This window comes from Ipomoea nil, unplaced genomic scaffold (genome assembly GCF_001879475.1).
Source record: "Ipomoea nil cultivar Tokyo-kokei standard unplaced genomic scaffold, Asagao_1.1 scaffold0188, whole genome shotgun sequence".
NCBI lineage: Eukaryota > Viridiplantae > Streptophyta > Magnoliopsida > Solanales > Convolvulaceae > Ipomoea > Ipomoea nil.
The window spans coordinates 2,148,638-2,167,734 of NW_017616616.1; the positions used below are offsets into that span (position 1 = coordinate 2,148,638).

The 19,097-nt window shown below is 33.8% G+C and overlaps 2 protein-coding genes across 2 annotated transcripts; both read right to left on the reverse strand.

Moving 5' to 3' along the window:
* Positions 1–711: 711 nt before the first annotated feature.
* Positions 712–6,558, reverse strand: LOC109182049 (protein transport protein SEC23). The gene is made up of 13 exons (XM_019332070.1): positions 5,978–6,558; positions 4,846–5,124; positions 4,243–4,416; positions 4,000–4,161; positions 3,718–3,860; positions 3,214–3,289; positions 2,964–3,139; positions 2,787–2,868; positions 2,479–2,556; positions 2,146–2,307; positions 1,786–2,049; positions 1,362–1,466; positions 712–1,073 (listed from the first exon to the last, which is right to left on the reverse strand). Exons 1-13 carry the CDS (start codon positions 6,425–6,427, stop codon positions 930–932), a joined length of 2,295 nt encoding a protein of 764 aa, XP_019187615.1. The 5' UTR covers positions 6,428–6,558; the 3' UTR covers positions 712–929.
* Positions 6,559–12,516: 5,958 nt separating this feature from the next.
* Positions 12,517–15,345, reverse strand: LOC109182057 (probable xyloglucan endotransglucosylase/hydrolase protein 30). Its single transcript, XM_019332083.1, has 4 exons — positions 15,067–15,345; positions 14,739–14,839; positions 14,296–14,504; positions 12,517–13,238 (listed from the first exon to the last, which is right to left on the reverse strand). The coding sequence occupies exons 1-4, from the start codon at positions 15,254–15,256 to the stop codon at positions 12,698–12,700; spliced, it is 1,041 nt and encodes a 346-aa protein (XP_019187628.1). The 5' UTR covers positions 15,257–15,345; the 3' UTR covers positions 12,517–12,697.
* Positions 15,346–19,097: the final 3,752 nt, after the last annotated feature.

Consider the following 19,097-nt stretch of genomic DNA (forward strand, 5'->3'; position numbering starts at 1 on the left):
GAGTATAAAACTTTACTTTTATGTTACATGAACCTTGATGAATTAAGCAGGAGATTCCAACTGAATTGCTAAAGAACAAGTGATCGCTAACTTTAATAAGTACAATATAATAATATTCTTGTTTCGATTTTCGTTTTTGATAAAAGTTGGGGAAGTATACGATTCCAACTTTAATGAATCCTTTTCTTAACCATTTTGTTTTGTATCTTCTCTATATTTCTAAAAGTACAGTTTACTTTTGATAAACTTGACCTGTTTGGCAGGCATGAATAAAATTTATGAAAATTGAAAAGAAAAGACTAAATGTCCCTGATAATAGTAATAATAATCATGGGTGACGTAGTTATTTCATATTGTTTCCCTTTTTCATGTTGCACTGAATTGAAATTTAGGAGAGCCCTACGAATTCTAATTTCACAAATGGAAGGAACTAATTCCCTTAAACCAAACAGCGTAATTGAAAGGCTCAACGAATTATGTTATAATTGCAATTCAATTACATCCAACCAAACATGCAGTGAATGGGATCTTACACAACACCCCAAACTTTATTCCCACCCCATTCACTTGTCCTGCGATAAGAAACTAGATAGCATAGAAACCGCTGAAGATGATCCAAAAACACTTCAAAATAATTATTATTATGAAATGGTGATGGTGTTAAGTGTTAAATGTTAAATGTTGAACAAAATCTGGTACCAAATCTGCATATTTCACTTGTCTATATTATTGAGACAAAGCTATAGAAGCTGCATTACAATCTCTCTCTTTTTTCCACTAACAGATCCAAGCTGAAATAGCAATTAAATTAAAAAAGGTCTTTTATGTATTACTGTACACAGTCAATTCAAACAAAAATATTACAAAATCGGTTGGGTTTGTATCATAACTGCTAACCTCTTGGAGATGTAATGTAAGAATAGTTCCTTCTATTGAACTGCCAACCGCTGAAGATGATCCAAAAACACTTCAAAACTAACGTCGTCGGTGAATATGATATCACCTCCGGGAACAGGAGGGGCATCTGAGTTGTATGTGGCCGAAGGATTCAACTTCGCAAGCAAAAACCGAGCCTGCATCATTTCACAACTCCAATTACTAATACAAAGAAAGGATGCTTTCGTAAATTGCATTACTTCCAAGGGTCTGTTAAAGTTTATGCATCCAAGATGCTTGCTACTTCCATGGATTCTTCGTTTATCTTTTATTTTTTGGTGGGGGTTACAAAAGCTAGGAATATAGCAATGGTGATATAAAAATAAATAACAGACAGTAAATACGAAGTATATCAATAAAATTACACATGTTTACACGTAAAGCAGCCTTGAAGTAAAAGATAACTTGTATAAACAGTAATTTACCTGGGATCCATGCTGATCGCAAATGACCAGACGAGGCACTGGGAATCTGTCTCGTATAATTGATTCTGCATCCTCCCGAGGTGTTTGCAATAACTGAGCAAATGCCTGTAAAATCGGGAAGATTAAGATTATGCAGTTTTAAGATGCGTAATCATAACTTAAGACACTAATCCTAGTGAACCTACTTATTGTAAAAGCATTTACACAACTAAGGTAGGTAGAAATTTTATACCAGAGCCGAGGAACTTCTATATTACTAGATTACAAAAACATAATCACAATTAAAAAAAAAAAGAAAAGAAAAAAAAACTCTAGAGAGATAACCTAGCAAAAAATGGCACAATTATACAAGTGGTCCAAAGATGCATTATCCATAGACCACACTTGGGACCATTGGATGACAGTATAAAGGTGTAAAGACTACCTGGTGTTCAGGCTGTTCATGGTATCCAGCTTTTCGCCATTGAGCAATGGTTGATCCATGAAATACAACAATAGTGAAGTAAGAATCCAAAAGAAGAATTCTATCAGCAGCAATTGAGCCCACATCAAGAAGAACCGGTTCGGGGACAGAATGGAAGGAGTAGGAGATTAAAGAGGGTTGAATCATCACAACAGAATTTGAAACATTTTCCCGGTTCAGAATCATTCTATAATAAGCTGTCTCGTCTGGGCTATTGCCAAAGACCTAAATTTGAAACCACGGAATCAGAACTAAGTTCATAACGGGATATAAATGAGCAAAGTGTAGACTCTAAAGTGAAATAGAAGCATTGGCACTTACCTGAACAAATTGAGAACGCCGTAGATGAAATAGAAACTGTGGAAATATTGAGAAACGAGGAGAAAGACTAAAAGATGAAGGACTGTCCTTTTGGTAGTCACCAAATCGGGAGCACATATGTATCAATGACTTATCCAGCCATCTTATAGGGTCAAATTCAGCCTGAACAGTAAAGAAACTTAAGATTTCAAGGAATCCATTGTTGAGGAAAAGCAGAGCAAGATTCAAATAACAGCAAAACAATAACATCAAAATTGCACCCATCTCTTTAAAATAAATAAATAAATAAATCTAACAGGAAAGCTTTTAACTGCTTTGTCAGATAAGGAGTACCTCAGTTTCCATTTTGAAAGAAACTTGGCGTGCCATTACTACAGCAGCAGTTTCTTGATCAAATCCAGCAATTAGTTCCTAAAGAATACAGCATACAGGTTATTACTTGAAGGACAAAGTAAATTAGCCATATCTACTTGTTTCTTTTATTATACATACATATATGTATTTTTATTTTTAGTTTGTGATAGTTGCACAGATGTATGATGTGCCAATATAAGATCACCAATCAAACAAAATGAAGTAAAGTAACACTAATGAATCCAATAAACTTATAAAAAGCAGCAGAGGCAGCAGTGAAAACTTGCCTGTATGCTTCCAGGTCCAGCAACCCATCTTCTGGAGAGGGTACTAACACGAAGCCTCATTAGTCCATTTGTATGCTGATAACTGCAAAACATCCTTAGTAAGTCAAAAAGTTTAATACGCCAATGTGAAAGAAGCTGCACATATTTTGTCAATGAACAATTGATAGAAATTCATACTAAGTCAAGAACTGGAAATAAAACTGCGTGTTCGCAGATTGAGCAATAGCATCTGGGTTCTCCTTCTTGCTAATTTCAAACACTAAACATAAGGATGTAGTTCTGTCAAGACCACACATCTTCCATGCTGTGGTATTTCCCTGACCAATAACAGTTTCAGAGCACAGAGGACCTTTCTGCAAAAGGACAAACAAATTGAAATCCAATAGACATTTATGTAAAAATAGACCTTGCAAAACTGGAAGTATACCTTTTCAAGTGATGCACAAGGACCAATAACTCCATGAACTTTGATATCTTTTGAGCAATTTACCTCAAAAATGCCACTGCATACAAGCAAAATTAGAATTTGACTTAAAATAATGGTAAAATATAATCGGAGAGGGGATAAAGAAAATATGCTTAAAAAACCAGAAGCAAAAATAGAAGTGGGTTTATCAAATATAATACTGACATGCCACTTTATCCAAAAATATAGAAGTTTGTGTGTGTGTGTGTTATACTGACATGTCAAAACAGGTTATTAGTACACATATAAAAATGAATAATATAAATAAACAGGAAGATCCTTTAAATGACAATAAAAGGTTATGAAATTTCGTTTTTAAAAAAATAAAATTAAGACCCCGACTATTGAACATAGCAAAAGAGATCCTAATTGCTGGTAGAAAGAAACAAATTGATGACCATCCAAAACATCAACTTAATTTCACAATGCAAAGTTAAAAACAAAGAGGTCTTGATGAAGCCTTACTTTGAGGATAGTCCCAGATCATTTTCTCCAGACTTGAATACTTTTCTTAGTGACTCCTTGAAAACTTTATGGCCAAAACTTTCCGCCAAAACAACAATCCCTCCAGTCTTTTCAATTGTTACTTTAAGTTCAGCAAGCCCAACCTAACATATGTGAAGAATGCTCAATGTGACAAAAACAGTATTGCATAATATGAAAATTATAACCATTTAAAGAAATTTGCTGAACAATCTGGGATGTCCAAGAAAGTATTTTACAGTTGATAATAGAGAAGGAAACTACCTGATCCAGAGCACAAGCAAAGACGTCAAGTACATGTCCTTGGTGTACAAGCTGCTTTGAAAGTACTTCATAAAACTTTACAGCCTTGTGATATAATGGGGCAGAATCTTTGTCTAAATCCTTGTGGGACCGTATAGGTTCAGACAGGCTCTTTGAAACAATCTGCAGTATTCAAAGACAGGGTAATTCAATGCTAGCATAGTTCAGATACTTAAAATCCAAAAAATGGAGAGAAAGACTTACAGCACCTGGCCCTTCTGTTGAGGGCCCACCTAGAAATGCCATGATTCTGGCCCCAGAACCAGGAACACATACTCCCAACAAATGAGCAGCCACACTCAATGCAGTGCCAGTGCACCTAGCTGCTCGTTGATCTGCAGGCACAGGCCAAGGATCTCTTTGAAGCTCTTCCAATATCTAACACAGTAAAAAAAAAAGTATAGATGTGAGAATGCATAATATCACACTATGGGGCTTATAACATATCATACTTCTTGAGTACAAAATTTTAGAGACTGAATTGGAAAAGAAAATTTCATTATAGATTTCAATTCACTCCTTATATCCCATCTAGGTGACTACATAGATTCTATATCTCCACTCATTATAGAAAAACAAATATACCAACAACCTAGGCATCTGTGAATGTTATTAAAGGTGAACATATCAAACCTTTTTTCATGCATTTACCAATGCCATTAAGAAAATACACAATGATTGAGAAAGAAATGAACCACCGTACCACAAGCTCCAATAGTTTCTATATAGAATTAAAGTATGCTAGTGAATTTCAATGTTTGCATAACACATACAAACAGACATGCAAAGTGGAATGAAGGAACATACTGAGTTGAGTGTAAATTCACACTCTGATGCCGGCAACAAAAACCTTGAAATACTCTCCTGTGAAAGCCCGTCTCTTGCACCTGCAATAACCCCAGTAGTTGGTTTTGGTTTCTTGATAAAGAAACCCATCTGCTCCAAAATTTGGTCTTTAGTGATCTCCTTCGACCCCTTGAACACATAAACCTTTGGAATCTGCCCAAAGCCCAGCTCATGAACTTGAACATATGAACCAAAAGTTATTAACCCAATCAAGCAATTCTCAGGCAATGTGCCTAACACCTGCCATGAAGAAAAAAGGTGACATTTAAGAACAAAAATGAGCTGAATTGGGGAAAAAAAATGCTACTAATAAATCTCTTCACTGTTCCAACAAATGAATATGAAAAGGAACATATTGAGATAAATCCAAATGAAGCTAGTTTCTCAATTTAAGAATCGCATATTTAACAAAAAATGAAGTGGTTCACATATCACAATTTACTCTAGTCCGATGTTAGAATACAAAATATCATGGTGTGATACAGTCACAAGTCATAAAATTTTGTATAAAAATATTCCCAAGAAATCTACAATTATCACAACATTCTATACAACATCCATGAATCTACCTCCACAGCATTTCTCCACTATCTATACAAGCACAAGTGCATGCATACATTTGTATAACTGTCTCAAGGAAAAATGGTAGACAAAACCATACTGTTACAATTCCAACTTAGCTAACAAATTGTAATAGTCATAAACCCTCTAACACCAACCTTACACTCACAAGTCACATAGCACAGGCACCTTTACTGCCTTATGGATAGTGCTGTTTTAATACAATTCAAAATTCATTTGTTGCTACTATATTGGTTTCAAGTATTCATCTTTTGCAAATCAATCTCGAACTCCCCAATAAGCCCACAACAATTTTCCTGTCTTATTTAACAAACATGAACTATCTAGTCTATGATTCTATGAACAATTTTGGTGTATCTACTCCCAAGTATCCGAATTTATACATCCTACCTTAGCTCCATATATTATCATCTCAAAAAAGTAAGCCAATAATTGAACAAGCAAACACAAGCACACCTATGTATTGCGTATCTACACATATACAAAAACGAAGAGAGCGAGAAGTGGATGCCTGTAAGAGGGAGGATTTGAGGAAGCCAATCTCCTCCTCAATGAGGCAGGTGTCGATGACGAAGAGGAAGACAGGGCTAGTGACGGCGGCTCTCTCGGGGGCGCTCTCGTATTCAATTGTGGTGTACTGAGGGAAGAGCTCGGCGGGCATGTTAGTGTCGGAGATGGACTGGTAATTGGCGGGGAAATGGTTGCGCTGCAAGCAGAAGCAGCAGATCCACATCTTGGTGGTGGAGAAGTCGACGACGGAGAAGGGATTGAGCACCGATCGGCAGTTCCTGCAGCGGAGCGGAGCATAGGGGAGGACCGGGTGGTCCGGGAAGGGTTTTAAGGGAGTGTAGATGGCGGAGACCGGAATCACGCATTGCGCCGCCTCGGATTTCGTCCCCGGCAAGACGTTCCACGGCATCCGCACCGCATCTTGAGCTTCCAGCTCCAGAAACTCCGTCATGCTTAACGGCGAACGGCTGTGATCGTCGCAAATCGGGCCTCCGATGGTGGCGCTCGCACGGCGTTACAGCTCACAACAGACTAAAGTTAAAAGAGTTGTGAGTGCTACGATGATGGCCGATGCCCCTGGAGAATTACAATTACTTCAACAAATAATATTAATCATTAATTCATTGAATTCAATTACAGTTTCCGAATTTCAGTCCTATTTTAATTAAAATATATTTCTTTAAAAATCTTGTGTGTGTGTGTGTGAGACCTTGTATAAGTATTAAAAAAAGAAAAGGATTTCACAAAATTTATAAGAGCATCCACATTAGTTGGGAAGAATATGGAGATAATGTAAGAGTGATTAGGAAAGAGAAGGTGGGAGGGGAGAGAAAAAAAAATAAAATAAAACAAAACTGAATTAAAAAAAAATAAAAATAAAATAAAAAATTGTAAGTCAGGCGCGCCGACTGGCGCGCCACCTCGCCAGGCTTATGGCCCTGCTGTGCGCGTTTCGCGCACAGCATTCATTTCTTTCACTTTTTCTTTTTCTTTAATTTCTGACATTATTTTCTAACTTGCAGGAAGATTATTTCATCTATTAACCTCATCCCACACTTGTGAATAACTCCACCCAAGTGATTTAATCTGACATTAATTCTCTATTATTCATTGATGTAGATGCTCTAAGTCTATTAAGAAATAAGAGGATTAGTAAGGGTGTGTTTGAATTGGTTTCCACCTGTGAATCAGAATCAGAATCAGAATAGTAATCAAATACTTAATAATGATAATGAATTTTGGTGAAAGTATTTTACATAAATGTTTTAAAAATACAAAAATAAAATAAAAAATTAAGACAGTTGATCCTAATATAATGACATTCAAATCATCAATATGAAAAAAAAATCAAAACAAAAATCTAAAATTACTAATCCAAACCGATAATTAGAGAATGTGATTTTTAATTAATTAATTAAAGGAGTAATCAAATCTCATAATTCTGTTTTAAAAAGTTGTCAATCAAACACTAACTATTATTTTGATTCTCATAATCTCATTCATAGTGTATAAACTCAGGAGCGTTATGTTGTGCATGGTGCACACGGTTACAAAAACGACGTCGTTTTGACGTCCGACTTATAAAAAATAAAAATAAAAAACAGAATTGCATAACTACAAATCCATAACTTCATAACTATACATCCAGAATTGCATAACTATACATCTATAACTTCATAACTATAAATCCAGAATTGCATAATTACACATCCATAACTATACATCCAGAATTGCATAACTATACATCCATAACTTCATAACTATAAATCCAGAATTGCATAACTACACATCCATAACTAATTCATAACTATACATCCAGAATTGCATAACTACATATCCATAACTATACATCCAGAATTGCATAACTACACATCAATAACTATAAATCCAGAATTTTGCATAACTACACATCCATAATTTCATAACTATACATTCAGAATTGCATAACTACAAATTCATAATTTCATAACTATAAATCCAGAATTGCATAACTACACATCCATAACTTCATAACTATAAATTCAGAATTGCATAACTTCACATCTATAATTTCATAACTATAAATTCAGAATGTGAAATTATAAAATTATGAACATATGTTTACGTAACTAACGGCAATCGAAAATGATTTTTTTTTTATTTAAGTAAAACGACGTCGTTTTTGCTTCCGTGTGCATCATGCATGGTGCACACGAATGCACAACATAATTTGCCTATAAACTCATGAACTAAACACATCCTAAGTATATTGCTAGTGTAACTATTATTATTTATATAGGTGGTTTATTTTTAGAGTCATTTTTACAGTATATATTAAAAAATTGTTTATTAGAGATTTAAAATAGTTAATTTTGTTTTTAGTTTTCAATGTCATATGATCGTCACTTCCGGAATTTTTTTTTTAAAGAAGAAAAAAAAAAATAAAAATAAAAAAAAAAAATAAATAAAAAAAGAGATTGTCATTCTATAAAATAAATAGATGATGAAGATTAAATTTAAAATCTATTAGCTGGTTTCTTCCTTCACGAGGATTCGGACTTAGGGGATCTAACGAGCTGGACTGGAGGTCTTAACGGGAATTTTTCAATCAGTTCTGCGTATGATATGTCACGAAATGTTGAGATATCCTTAGATGCAACTAAGTGGAATAATATATGGAAGTTAAAACTTTCAAATCGTATTCGCACTTTCCTTTGGCTCGTCAGACATGATAGGATTATGACTAATTTCAATCGTCTCAAGCGGGGCCTAACTCCTCAGCCGAACTGCTGGCTTTGTGAAGATCTGGTTGAAGATACTGATCATGCTCTACGCTTCTGCCCAGCTGCAGAGGAAATCTGAAGACTCTTCTTACCATCTGTACATGAAAAACTCTGATCGAAACCCCTCTTGAGTTGGCTGGATGAAGGAATTTCTATGTCTAATCACGGCAGAGCCCCTTCCAGCGACAGCACTATTTTTGCAGTGGTTATGTGGTGGATCTGGAAGTGGCGCAATGAGGCAATCTTCAGCGGCTCCATCAAACCTTTGTCAGCTAAGGCATCCTTGATTAAACTTCAAGTTGAGGAGATCAATAGAGCCTTCGCCAGAGCAAAGGGCCTCCTAAATTCAAAAGAACTCACAGCTTGGTCAAAGGTTAGTTGGGAAAAACCTCCTATAGGTACTATAAAGCTTAATGTTGATGGTTCTGTTATGCTGCATTCCCTTTTAGCCGGTTGTGGTGGAGTCGTCAGAGATCATAATGGATCATGGATTAAAGGCTTCATATCGCCAGTTGGTAAATGCTCTCCTCTTGAAGCAGAATCTTGGGCGCTGCTAAAGGGGATTCAACTCGCCAGTTTTTTACGCTTCAAACATGTCCTTATTGAATCTGATTCTGCAGAAGCAGTAGCGTACCTTCATGCAACCAGAGCCCCGTGCATTGCCGCGCATAATATACTCGAAGCTTGTAAGAAGGAACTCCGTTCCTTCTCCTCTTGGTAGGTTACAGCCATCCCACGCGAGTTGAACCGGCCTGCCGATGCCTTAGCTAGAGCCTCTAAGTGGCAACATAACGGTTTATGTTTGCTATCGGAACCTCCACCGGAAATAGAACGATTATTAGAGGATGATAGGGCTGGCTTCCCTGCCTGGCGTAATGTGTGCTCTTCTTTGTAAACTTTGTTATACTTTTGGGTCTCCCCCTTCCTTGATATATAAAAAAAAAATTAAAATCTATTATTTATATTCTAAATTATAAGGGCCTTACATTTTTATTTACTTTTTAAAATTTAATGTAAGTGTGTCCATCTTTTTGTAATTTTCTTCTTGTCCCTTTATAGTTTAGTAGTAAAAGACACATATATCTTTACGGAAAAAATAATATGTAATTACTATTCCGAATATATATTTTGGATAAAATCACCATAAGAAATAATATGCCCATTTAATAAGTAGTTTGAAATATCGTTCATACGGACCGGACCCCATCATAATTGGGATTTTTGACTGAAATAAGAATGAGCCTAAGGTGATTAACAATAATAAGAATGAGATTTTTTTTTAGACAATAAAGGGAAAACCGAGTTTGGAAAATGCGGTTGGGCTGAAAACCGCATTTCCCAAACTCGGTTGAGCTTAATGGCCACGCCAATATCAGCCGCATTTGGGAAATGCGGCTGTAGTATAATATACGACAACCGCGTTTCCCAAATGCGTATTTGTGTATACTACAACCGCATTTGAGAAACGCGGTTGTCGTATATTATACCGGGAAATGCGGATATGCTTCTGGCTTACGCTGTAACAATGGCGAAGGGGAAATACGGCCGAGGACTCCCACGGAAAACGGCTTCGTCGGCGACCACCGCTTTCACCGTATTTGTAATTCTCTATTTGGTCGTTTTAATGCTCCTCGCTTTCGGAATTCTCTCGATTCCCGACAGCTCCAGGGGCTCTCAGAAAGCACAGGATCTCAGCACAATCGCGCACAACACACTAGAAAGGTATTGCATTTCTATTGATTTTTTTTTTTTAAAACTGATTTCTCGAAATCCTGGAGTGATAGTTTTTCTGACCGGGAATTTGTTTGGCGCAGAGAAGAAGATGATGGTAGAAAATTAGATAGTTGGGTTGAAGTGATTTCCTCGGTCTCCATAGTTTATCTTCGGCTCCGGTGGAAAGGCGGAAACATATCTGCATTTGAGAAATGCGGTATTCGTATTATACAAGGAATGCACTTTCGGAATGCGTATTTGTGTATATATTATACTACAGCCGCATTTGACAAATGCGGCTGATATTGGCGTGGCCATTAAGCTCAACCGAGTTTGAAAAATGCGATTTTCAACCCAATCGCGTTTTCCAAACTCGGTTTTCCCTTTATTGTCAAAAAAAAAAATCTCATTCCTATTATTGTCAATCACCCTAAACTCATTCCTATTTCAGCCAAAAACCCTCATAATTGCGCTTATAGCAATATACTAGTTTTTTTACGCGCACCGCGCGATTGGGATAATACCCAATGTTTTTTAAAATAAGTACTTTAAAGTATATAAAGGCAAGATTATATTAGAATTGTTCATGCATAGATAATTGAATGTTGAATTTGCATATTTAAATAGGTAATTCTAAGTTTACAAATGTAAGATAATATAGTCAAAATTGATTATAATTTTCAATAAAATAATTGTATAGGTATGGTTGAAACCAAATACGTGACATAAGGGAGAGCAAATAAAAATTAGGGCATAAAATATTAAATATATACTCATATTGAAAAGCTAACTGTTGATTGTCAAACAAGGACATTGCGAGGTAGTTTCCCACTTCAATTTGTTGTATGATTAGAATACTATTTTTGTCAATAAATCCCCAAAGTATTTAATATGATTGGCTTAATTATATTTTTTATTTTTTTATTTTTTCAAAACAATTATTATTATTATTATTATTATTATTATTATTATTATTATTATTATTATTATTATTATTAAATATATGTATACCCTTAGGTCATTTTACATGTTAATCTAAACAACTAATTTTTTCAAATATCTGTTTACCAATCGTTGATATAATTCGCTGGTCAAATCCACTAATATAATCCGTTAACGCTAACCGCTAACTGCTGATTGTCAAACAAGAACATTGCGAGATAGTTTCCAATTTAATTTGTTGTGTGATTTGAATACTCTCTTTGTCAACAAATCCTTCAAGTAGTTAATATGATTGGCTTTATTAATTATATATATTTTTAAATTTTTTCATGGTATTAATAAATTAAATACTTGGTAAATAAATATATAGCATTATTTTGTATTATAACTTTGATATTTAATTAAAAAATAGTGCACAATAAAGATAATAGACAATGTCCTGAATATAATCAATTGATGAATTTGAATGTAAAGAATTTTTACATTGGAGAAATATAATGACAATATAACTAATAAAATTATTTCTCTTAATTAATTTATTGATAATGAATATTTTTTTTAATAAAGACATTGTAGAGATAATGCACTGGATATAATCAATTGATGAATTTGAATGTAAAGAATTTGTATGGTAGAGAAAAATAAAGACAATATAACTAATGAAATTATTTCTCTTATTTAATTTATTGATAATGAATAATTTTTTTGAATAAAGAAATTGTAGACACATTATTCTAAATTAAAGAAATGCATATGTATTATTTTTTGTTGTAGCTACTAAATTATTATTTATGTCAACTTTGATTGGGATGTGGTTCGAACCTAAGACCTTTCTTATTGGAATCAATGAGTAAGTTAACGGTGAACTAACAAAAATTAACGGAAAAGATAATATTTAACGGAAAAGTTAACGGATAATCATATTCATTTAGGATAAATTAGAAAATCTTAAGGAAAAATTAAAATATGATCAATCTGAGCGATTAAAAAATTTAACCGTCATTTTTTCTACCCATTATAAGCCTAACTCTTGGGCTCTTATTAGTATATATACTAGATAGTAGATATTGCGCAGTACAATATTTAAATTACGTATTTATCGCAATAAAAACTACTAATTATGTAAGTGATAATGTAATTGTTTATTTATTTACACAAGAAAATGAGGCAAATTTTCTCTCTTAGTTGACAATAATTAACCAAATCCAAATAAATTCAATCCCATAAAAATTATTTTCAAAAAAAAAAAAAAATCAATCGATCAAGTATATATATATATATATTCTGTAACTCTGTAAGTATAATTAGTCTTCGTCTTGGTTACTCCCATAGTTGGTTCTCTCAAACACTTCACTTCTCGACGATCTCTTGCCACGGCGGTGGTGGCGCTTCTCGAACTTCAGCCGCCCGGTCTCCTTGAACTGCTGCCTCTCCGCCGCGTCAATCACGCACTCCGGCGGCGGCACCGCGTACCTCACGGAATCGTAGCAGTAGGAGTAGTACATGTGCTTCTGTCTGAACCTCTTCATGGCCCTTCTTTGCTTCGGAGTCACGTTAGCGAAATCGGCTCCTTCCAGCTCGCGGCGGTCGTCGCAGCCGCCGACCCCGGGGTGCTCGCCGACGACCTCCTGTAAAGGATCGGCGGCGCATCCGCGGAGGACGAGGTCGGTGAAGTGGGCCACGAAGGGAGCGTATTTGTAGTTGACTTTGTACCTTCCGCCGGAAGTGGCCCAGTCGGAAGCGTCCCAGATGGTGGCGTATAGGCCCATCGGCTTTTGTGGGAAGTCTCCCCCCATGGCTTCGTTTCGTATCATCTCTCTAATGGGAACATCATCTATGTAAAATCTGCATGTAATTAAGCATCAAGATTAAATGTAATGCATAACTATCAACAAATAAGGGTATAAGAAAATTTAACTTTTTACTCTGAATTATAATATAATAATAGAGTGGTGGCACTTATGCGCAATCCCAACCAAGTTGATTGGATAGGTGGGGTTCAGTAACCATTCCAAATTCCGGTTAACTAAAGCCCTAAACCATCAAACTCAAGCAAACCGATTGAAGTCAGAGAATAATATATATATATATATATATATATATATATATATATAAAGACAAAAATGTCCTTACTAAATATAGGAAAATATGTCTAAAAATAATAGTCTGAGATGTTAAATGACAAAAATGATAGTCTGAGACTAAAATTGAAATTATCACAAAAAACAAAAGACCTCTGGTGGAATCAACTCAATCCTGTCAAAGTTATCCTAATATGGGTAAACTAGACTAATCTATCTTCTTGTGTTTGTTAGGTCACAAGACATGTTCCACCCAAAATATGTTGAGGACTTTTGATAAAAAACACAAAAATTAAATTCATTATTACCTTATAACTTTTAGACAAAAGGTACAAATTTTTTTAAAATTAAATAATTTAGGGTAAGTAGTGCGCGCGCACGCACACACACACACACACATATATATATATATATATATATATATATATATATATATATATATATATTACCATTAATTATTTACTCAAATTAAACCAACTAATAATTATTTGAATGTCTTGCCATTCCTAGAATTAAGCACCATTATCCCAAATATAATAGTGCCACATATAAATGGAGATAGATTTTAATTAATTTTTTTCCTTAAATCACAATAAGTTTACATGTGATCATATATCTCCTCAAAGTCTATACCATAAATATGCAGCCATTCTTGAACAGTAGAGAGGTGACTTAAAGCAATGAATTGAACAGGTCAACTTTCATGTGCAGCACAGCCCACAATCTCTAAATTTCAATGGTAGTTAGGCAGAAAATGGAAACACTAATCATTGCAATATATATATATATATATATATATATATATATATATATATACTCACATGATGGTTTGGTTGGTCCATAGAATACTGTAGCGGTGGAACTCTTTGGACGGATCAAACCACAGCAAATACCTCTCTTCCCTTCCCCTACTCGTGCTCCCATTCCCATACATGTTCGTCTGGAACCGCCATGGCTTCCCCTTCACGTTTCCCAGAAATTCAAAGTCCAATTCGTCGTGCGTCTTTTCAAACACGTCCGCGTTCGTCGTCTACCGCCCAAAAAAACATCAGATTATATATCATCCATCAATCATGGAGTTAATTCATCATAATTCTCAATCAAAATATGTTCTGTCTCGGTTAAAAGTTTAAATTGATAGTGAAATTCTACAATCAAAACGTGTTCTGTATCCATTAAAATTTTAAACTGATAGTGAAACTATACAATCAAAATATGTTTAATTTCTGTTAAAAGTTTAAATTGATGATGAAACTATCCATACATAAAAGGCAACCACGATTCCTGCGGTGTAGTCCGATGGGAGCTTTATCTTGGCACTGAAGAAGCCATGGCTGTATAGATCAGAAGAGCGGAAGCCAGAACCTGCATATAGATGCATGGATCATCATATCATATTACACGGTAAAGTTTCCCAAAATCCGATCACTTTTATTGACAAGTTTATATGGTAGGGATATGATTGCAGAAATTCCGGTTATGGGAGATGAAAATAAGTTGGGGAACTAGTATCTTTATTTAGTTGGGGAGTAGAATTAGGGTTTTTTTCAGGGATGAGATAATAGATGGTGATGATCGGAGAGAGAGCTTGCCTGATAAGTGGTTGAGGTGGAGGCGAACGGAGTCGTCGCTGGTGGAGCGGAGGATGTTGGATTCGCCGTAGAGAGTGGTGAAGCCTTGGTCGAAAGGGGTGGTGGTTACGTCAAACGCCGCCGCCGTGTAGGAGAGGAAGGCGATGAGGAAGAAGGCGGAGGAGTGGAGGAGATAAGGCGGAACCGCCATGCTTTTTGTCTGCGGGAAGAAAATGTTGAAGACACTGTGGATGGGTTAAGCCGTTAAGGTTTATGTTTGCGTGTAGATAGTAGTGGGTATATATATGGCATTAAGAGAGAGAGAGAGAGGGATAGTGCCTTTTTGAAAGGGGTAGAGAGAGAGAGTACTTAGAGATGATTGATTCATGGATTATAGAAATTGTTTAATGATAGTGGTTAAAGGAGGTACTATAGGTTAGGCACAATTGGGCAGGGGCAATTTGGGAAATGCATGTGGGGATATTGTTTTTTTTTAGTACTAGTGACTCTGTTACAATGAAGTATTTCTGTTCATAATTACTTTCTCATGGAATTTACTGAAGTATAAAGAGTCAATACCCGCAAATTATGCTGTGGAAACGTGTTCACCATGCGCATGGTGAACACATGGGTAGATCCATAATTTCTATGCTGTAAATTTATAATTTTTGTTTTTCATTTGTTGTTAACGATGTTTCTCTCTTCGCAATTGCATTATTCCGTCTTCGCAATACAGATATTATGAATCTACAGTACAAAAATTATGAATCTACAGTATAGAAATTATGAATCTACAGTACGGTATAGAAATTATGAATTTACAGTATAGATGTTATGAATTTACAGTATAAAAATTATGAATTTACAGTTTAGAAATTATGGATGTATCACGTGTTCACCATGCGCATGGTGAACATGATTCCACGGCATAACTATTGGTCAATATCACTCCAAGCTCGAACCCATAATATAATCTCCTATATGAAAAAGTTACTTGTGTCACTAGACCATAAAGTCATGTACGGGGATATTACTTATATTGATTCTTCGTAAGCTAGAGATACTCGACCTGATCAATAGAAAGAATCTATTCCATCATTAGGACGTATTCTACTAAGACAAGCGATTTCCAAGCCATTATGAATTATCTAAAAGGATTTTCTCAAAGGGTGAACCAACAACCAAAACTCTTGATCATGCATAACATAGAGGTACATTAGCCAACTAGTTTAATTTATAACTTGATTTTACTTAGCTTCATAATTAAACAGATGTTTCACTTGCTAATGATCTTGCGATCAAACAACATAATTATGACTCTCTCGATTAGGATCGGAGGTCACAAGTTAGAACTGAAAACAAGCTAATTTAAGCCAAATAAAAAAGGTAATAATATCCATTATCCTAATGGCTGCATACCAAATCCCCTTGAGAGGAGAATCAAAGTATATATTGTAATCCAATCTAGCTACGCATGCACAATCAAGAAAAAATATCACTCAATTCGCACAAGTTGATCTTTACCTTTATATAATTATGTTAATTGAGTAAGATCAATTTTGTACAAATATATTATATATACTCGTTTAATCTTTCTTATATATAATTATTTAAAAAAAAAAAAATTCTTATCTACTTGCTAAGAGGAGTAGATAAATGTTGAGATTCTCAAAAAAAAAAAAAAAAAAAAAAAAAAAAAAAGTAGATAAATGTTGAGTGCTACAACTAGATCAAGAGTTATTATTAGGTATTAAAATTAAAATATTGTAATTTTAGAAATATTTTCAGTCATGTTAGAGATTAAAATAAAAAAGATATATATACATTTCATAACAATCAATCAACATTTTAAAAAAAAATAGTAATAACACCTTAATAGGAAAGAATAACATACATTTTTTGGATGATAGGAAAACAAACAACTACCACTTATTTAAGAATATGTCATAGGTAAATCTCACTCCAAATCATATTAGGAAGGTCTTGTGCAATAAATTTGACTGGGAATATATATCGATAAAAATCTAACTTGTGAATTTTTGGTATATAAATCGCGTTCTACACACTCAACCATTTCTTTCAATTCGCTACAAAAATAACATTTTTTAAAAGTTATTTAGTCATTATTATAAGGAGTAATAATTTTGGTTATTATTGTAATACTTGGCGGGATATAATTGGCAATAATTTAATGTTGGACAATTTATAAAGCTAATTATAGTCCACAAATTGTGCAATGACAGAAAGCCCCTAGACTTGTGCATGTGGTTAGGTATATAGAACAGTTTGCATGGGGAATTCGTTATTGTCAAATGTCAATATTGGTGAACTGACTTTTTCAGAATTTAAGAAAAAAACCTGAGCTTCAGTTTTGCAGCTTTTTAGGAAAAGTCGTCAACCGTCATCATCATTGATCATTGATTGATCAAACGACTGTGCATGCACCATCTGTCCACGTGTACAGACAAGCAAACCCGTGCTGATGCAGTTTGCTTGTAGGTTGCGCATAAGTAGTTCTTTTTTCTTATTTTTATTTGGGGTTAAGTATTGACTTTAAAATGTAATAATTTTATTAAAATATATTTCCTTCATGTACCCATTACGTATTGAATAAAAGGAAATTAAAATAAGTGGTAAAATATAATTTTTATACAAAAAACCACGAGTTTAATTCTTACTAATATTCTATTGATCAAACCCGTCACGTATCATTGTCCTAGTACGATTTACTTCTCTTATGTGATTTGCAGGTCATTCTATAAGAGCGAGATTTACCTCATACATACTATCAAGTATGGTTGCGAATTTCTCTCGTAATAAAAACTCCAAAAAAAAAAAAAAAAAAAAAAAGAGAAACCTTAAAAGGATTAATTGTGTGAGTAAAACATGATTCTTGTATTAAGATGGTCTTGAATTTGATTCTACCAGCTTGTCGCACATGCTCACCTTAAATTGATTATTTTCCTTTACGAACAAGCAGTAAAATCAGTTCCATTATCCTTTCAATGATAGTTGTCATGTTATGTTTGTTAGTAATATTACAGGACCTTGTAAACATACATAAAGATTATATATAGATTCATTTTATTAGTCAGTAATAAGTTTTAAAAAATGAATATATGAAAATAATAGAATTTATATTATTTGAGATAAAATTTAAGACATTGTTTGAGATATATATAAATTTGTAAAGAACTTTTTACAATATCGTCTGAAATATAGCGTTTACCAAAATAAGTTTAATCTTTTCAATATAGTGGAAATTGCCATTTAATTTTTTTTTTAGATAAAGTTGCCATTTAAAATTTTTTTTAGATAATGTTACAAATATCAAATTTGATACATCTCGCAATGGTTGAGAATTTGAGACTCAATAGAATCAATTTATAAATAACCATTAAACAATTTTTTTTTTTTGTATATAATCTTCTATTTCTATATTCATTGATTAACTTGAATTGTAGTATAAGCTAATTTGCATCTAATAAATATAAATAGTAATATACAATTATACAACACATGCCACATGTTAAGAATTGATACAATAATAGTTCTAGGATTGAAATATGAAAATTTCGAAATCCACACAATTGACTTTATCTAGAGGTCCAAATAATGATATTTGCAAACACAATTATGAAAAGGTTGTTCGGCATTATATATATATATATATATATATATATATATATATATATATATATATATATATATATATATATACTATTGAAATAATCATGATTCTTTATAAGATAGTATCTATTCTATACTTTCTCAATCTTTTTCAGTCTAAAAAATCAATATCACAATTACTAAAATTCAATCTTGTGACCACTCATTTAACATCGTATAATCTAACTCTAAGTTTATATATTTTTTTAATTAAGATAGAGTCTTTTAATTTAATATTAAGTCTGCATACATAGGGTTAAAATAGAGTAATGTCTTACAGCCAAAGCTTCTATTTGGTATAATTTGAATAAAAAATCAAAACTTATACATATCTTCCTTCCCGTCTATCTTTCTTGATTAATACAATATAAGCCAAATTAATA

What these genes read in the sequence shown, in the direction of transcription:
- LOC109182049 (XM_019332070.1), bottom strand. Translation starts at nt 6,427, where the DNA reads ATGACGGAGTTTCTGGAGCTGGAAGCTCAAGATGCGGTGCGGATGCCG. An exon ending in CTGGACCTGGAAGCATACAG is followed by an intron (nt 2,557 to 2,786) that starts GCAAGTTTTCAC and finishes TGTATTCTTTAG; the next exon opens with GAACTAATTGCTGGATTTGA. An exon ending in GGCGTTCTCAATTTGTTCAG is followed by an intron (nt 2,050 to 2,145) that starts GTAAGTGCCAAT and finishes TTTCAAATTTAG; the next exon opens with GTCTTTGGCAATAGCCCAGA.
- LOC109182057 (XM_019332083.1), bottom strand. Translation starts at nt 15,256, where the DNA reads ATGGCGGTTCCGCCTTATCTCCTCCACTCCTCCGCCTTCTTCCTCATC. An exon ending in CCACCTCAACCACTTATCAG is followed by an intron (nt 14,840 to 15,066) that starts GCAAGCTCTCTC and finishes ATCTATATGCAG; the next exon opens with GTTCTGGCTTCCGCTCTTCT. An exon ending in TGGACCAACCAAACCATCAT is followed by an intron (nt 13,239 to 14,295) that starts GTGAGTATATAT and finishes AATTACATGCAG; the next exon opens with ATTTTACATAGATGATGTTC.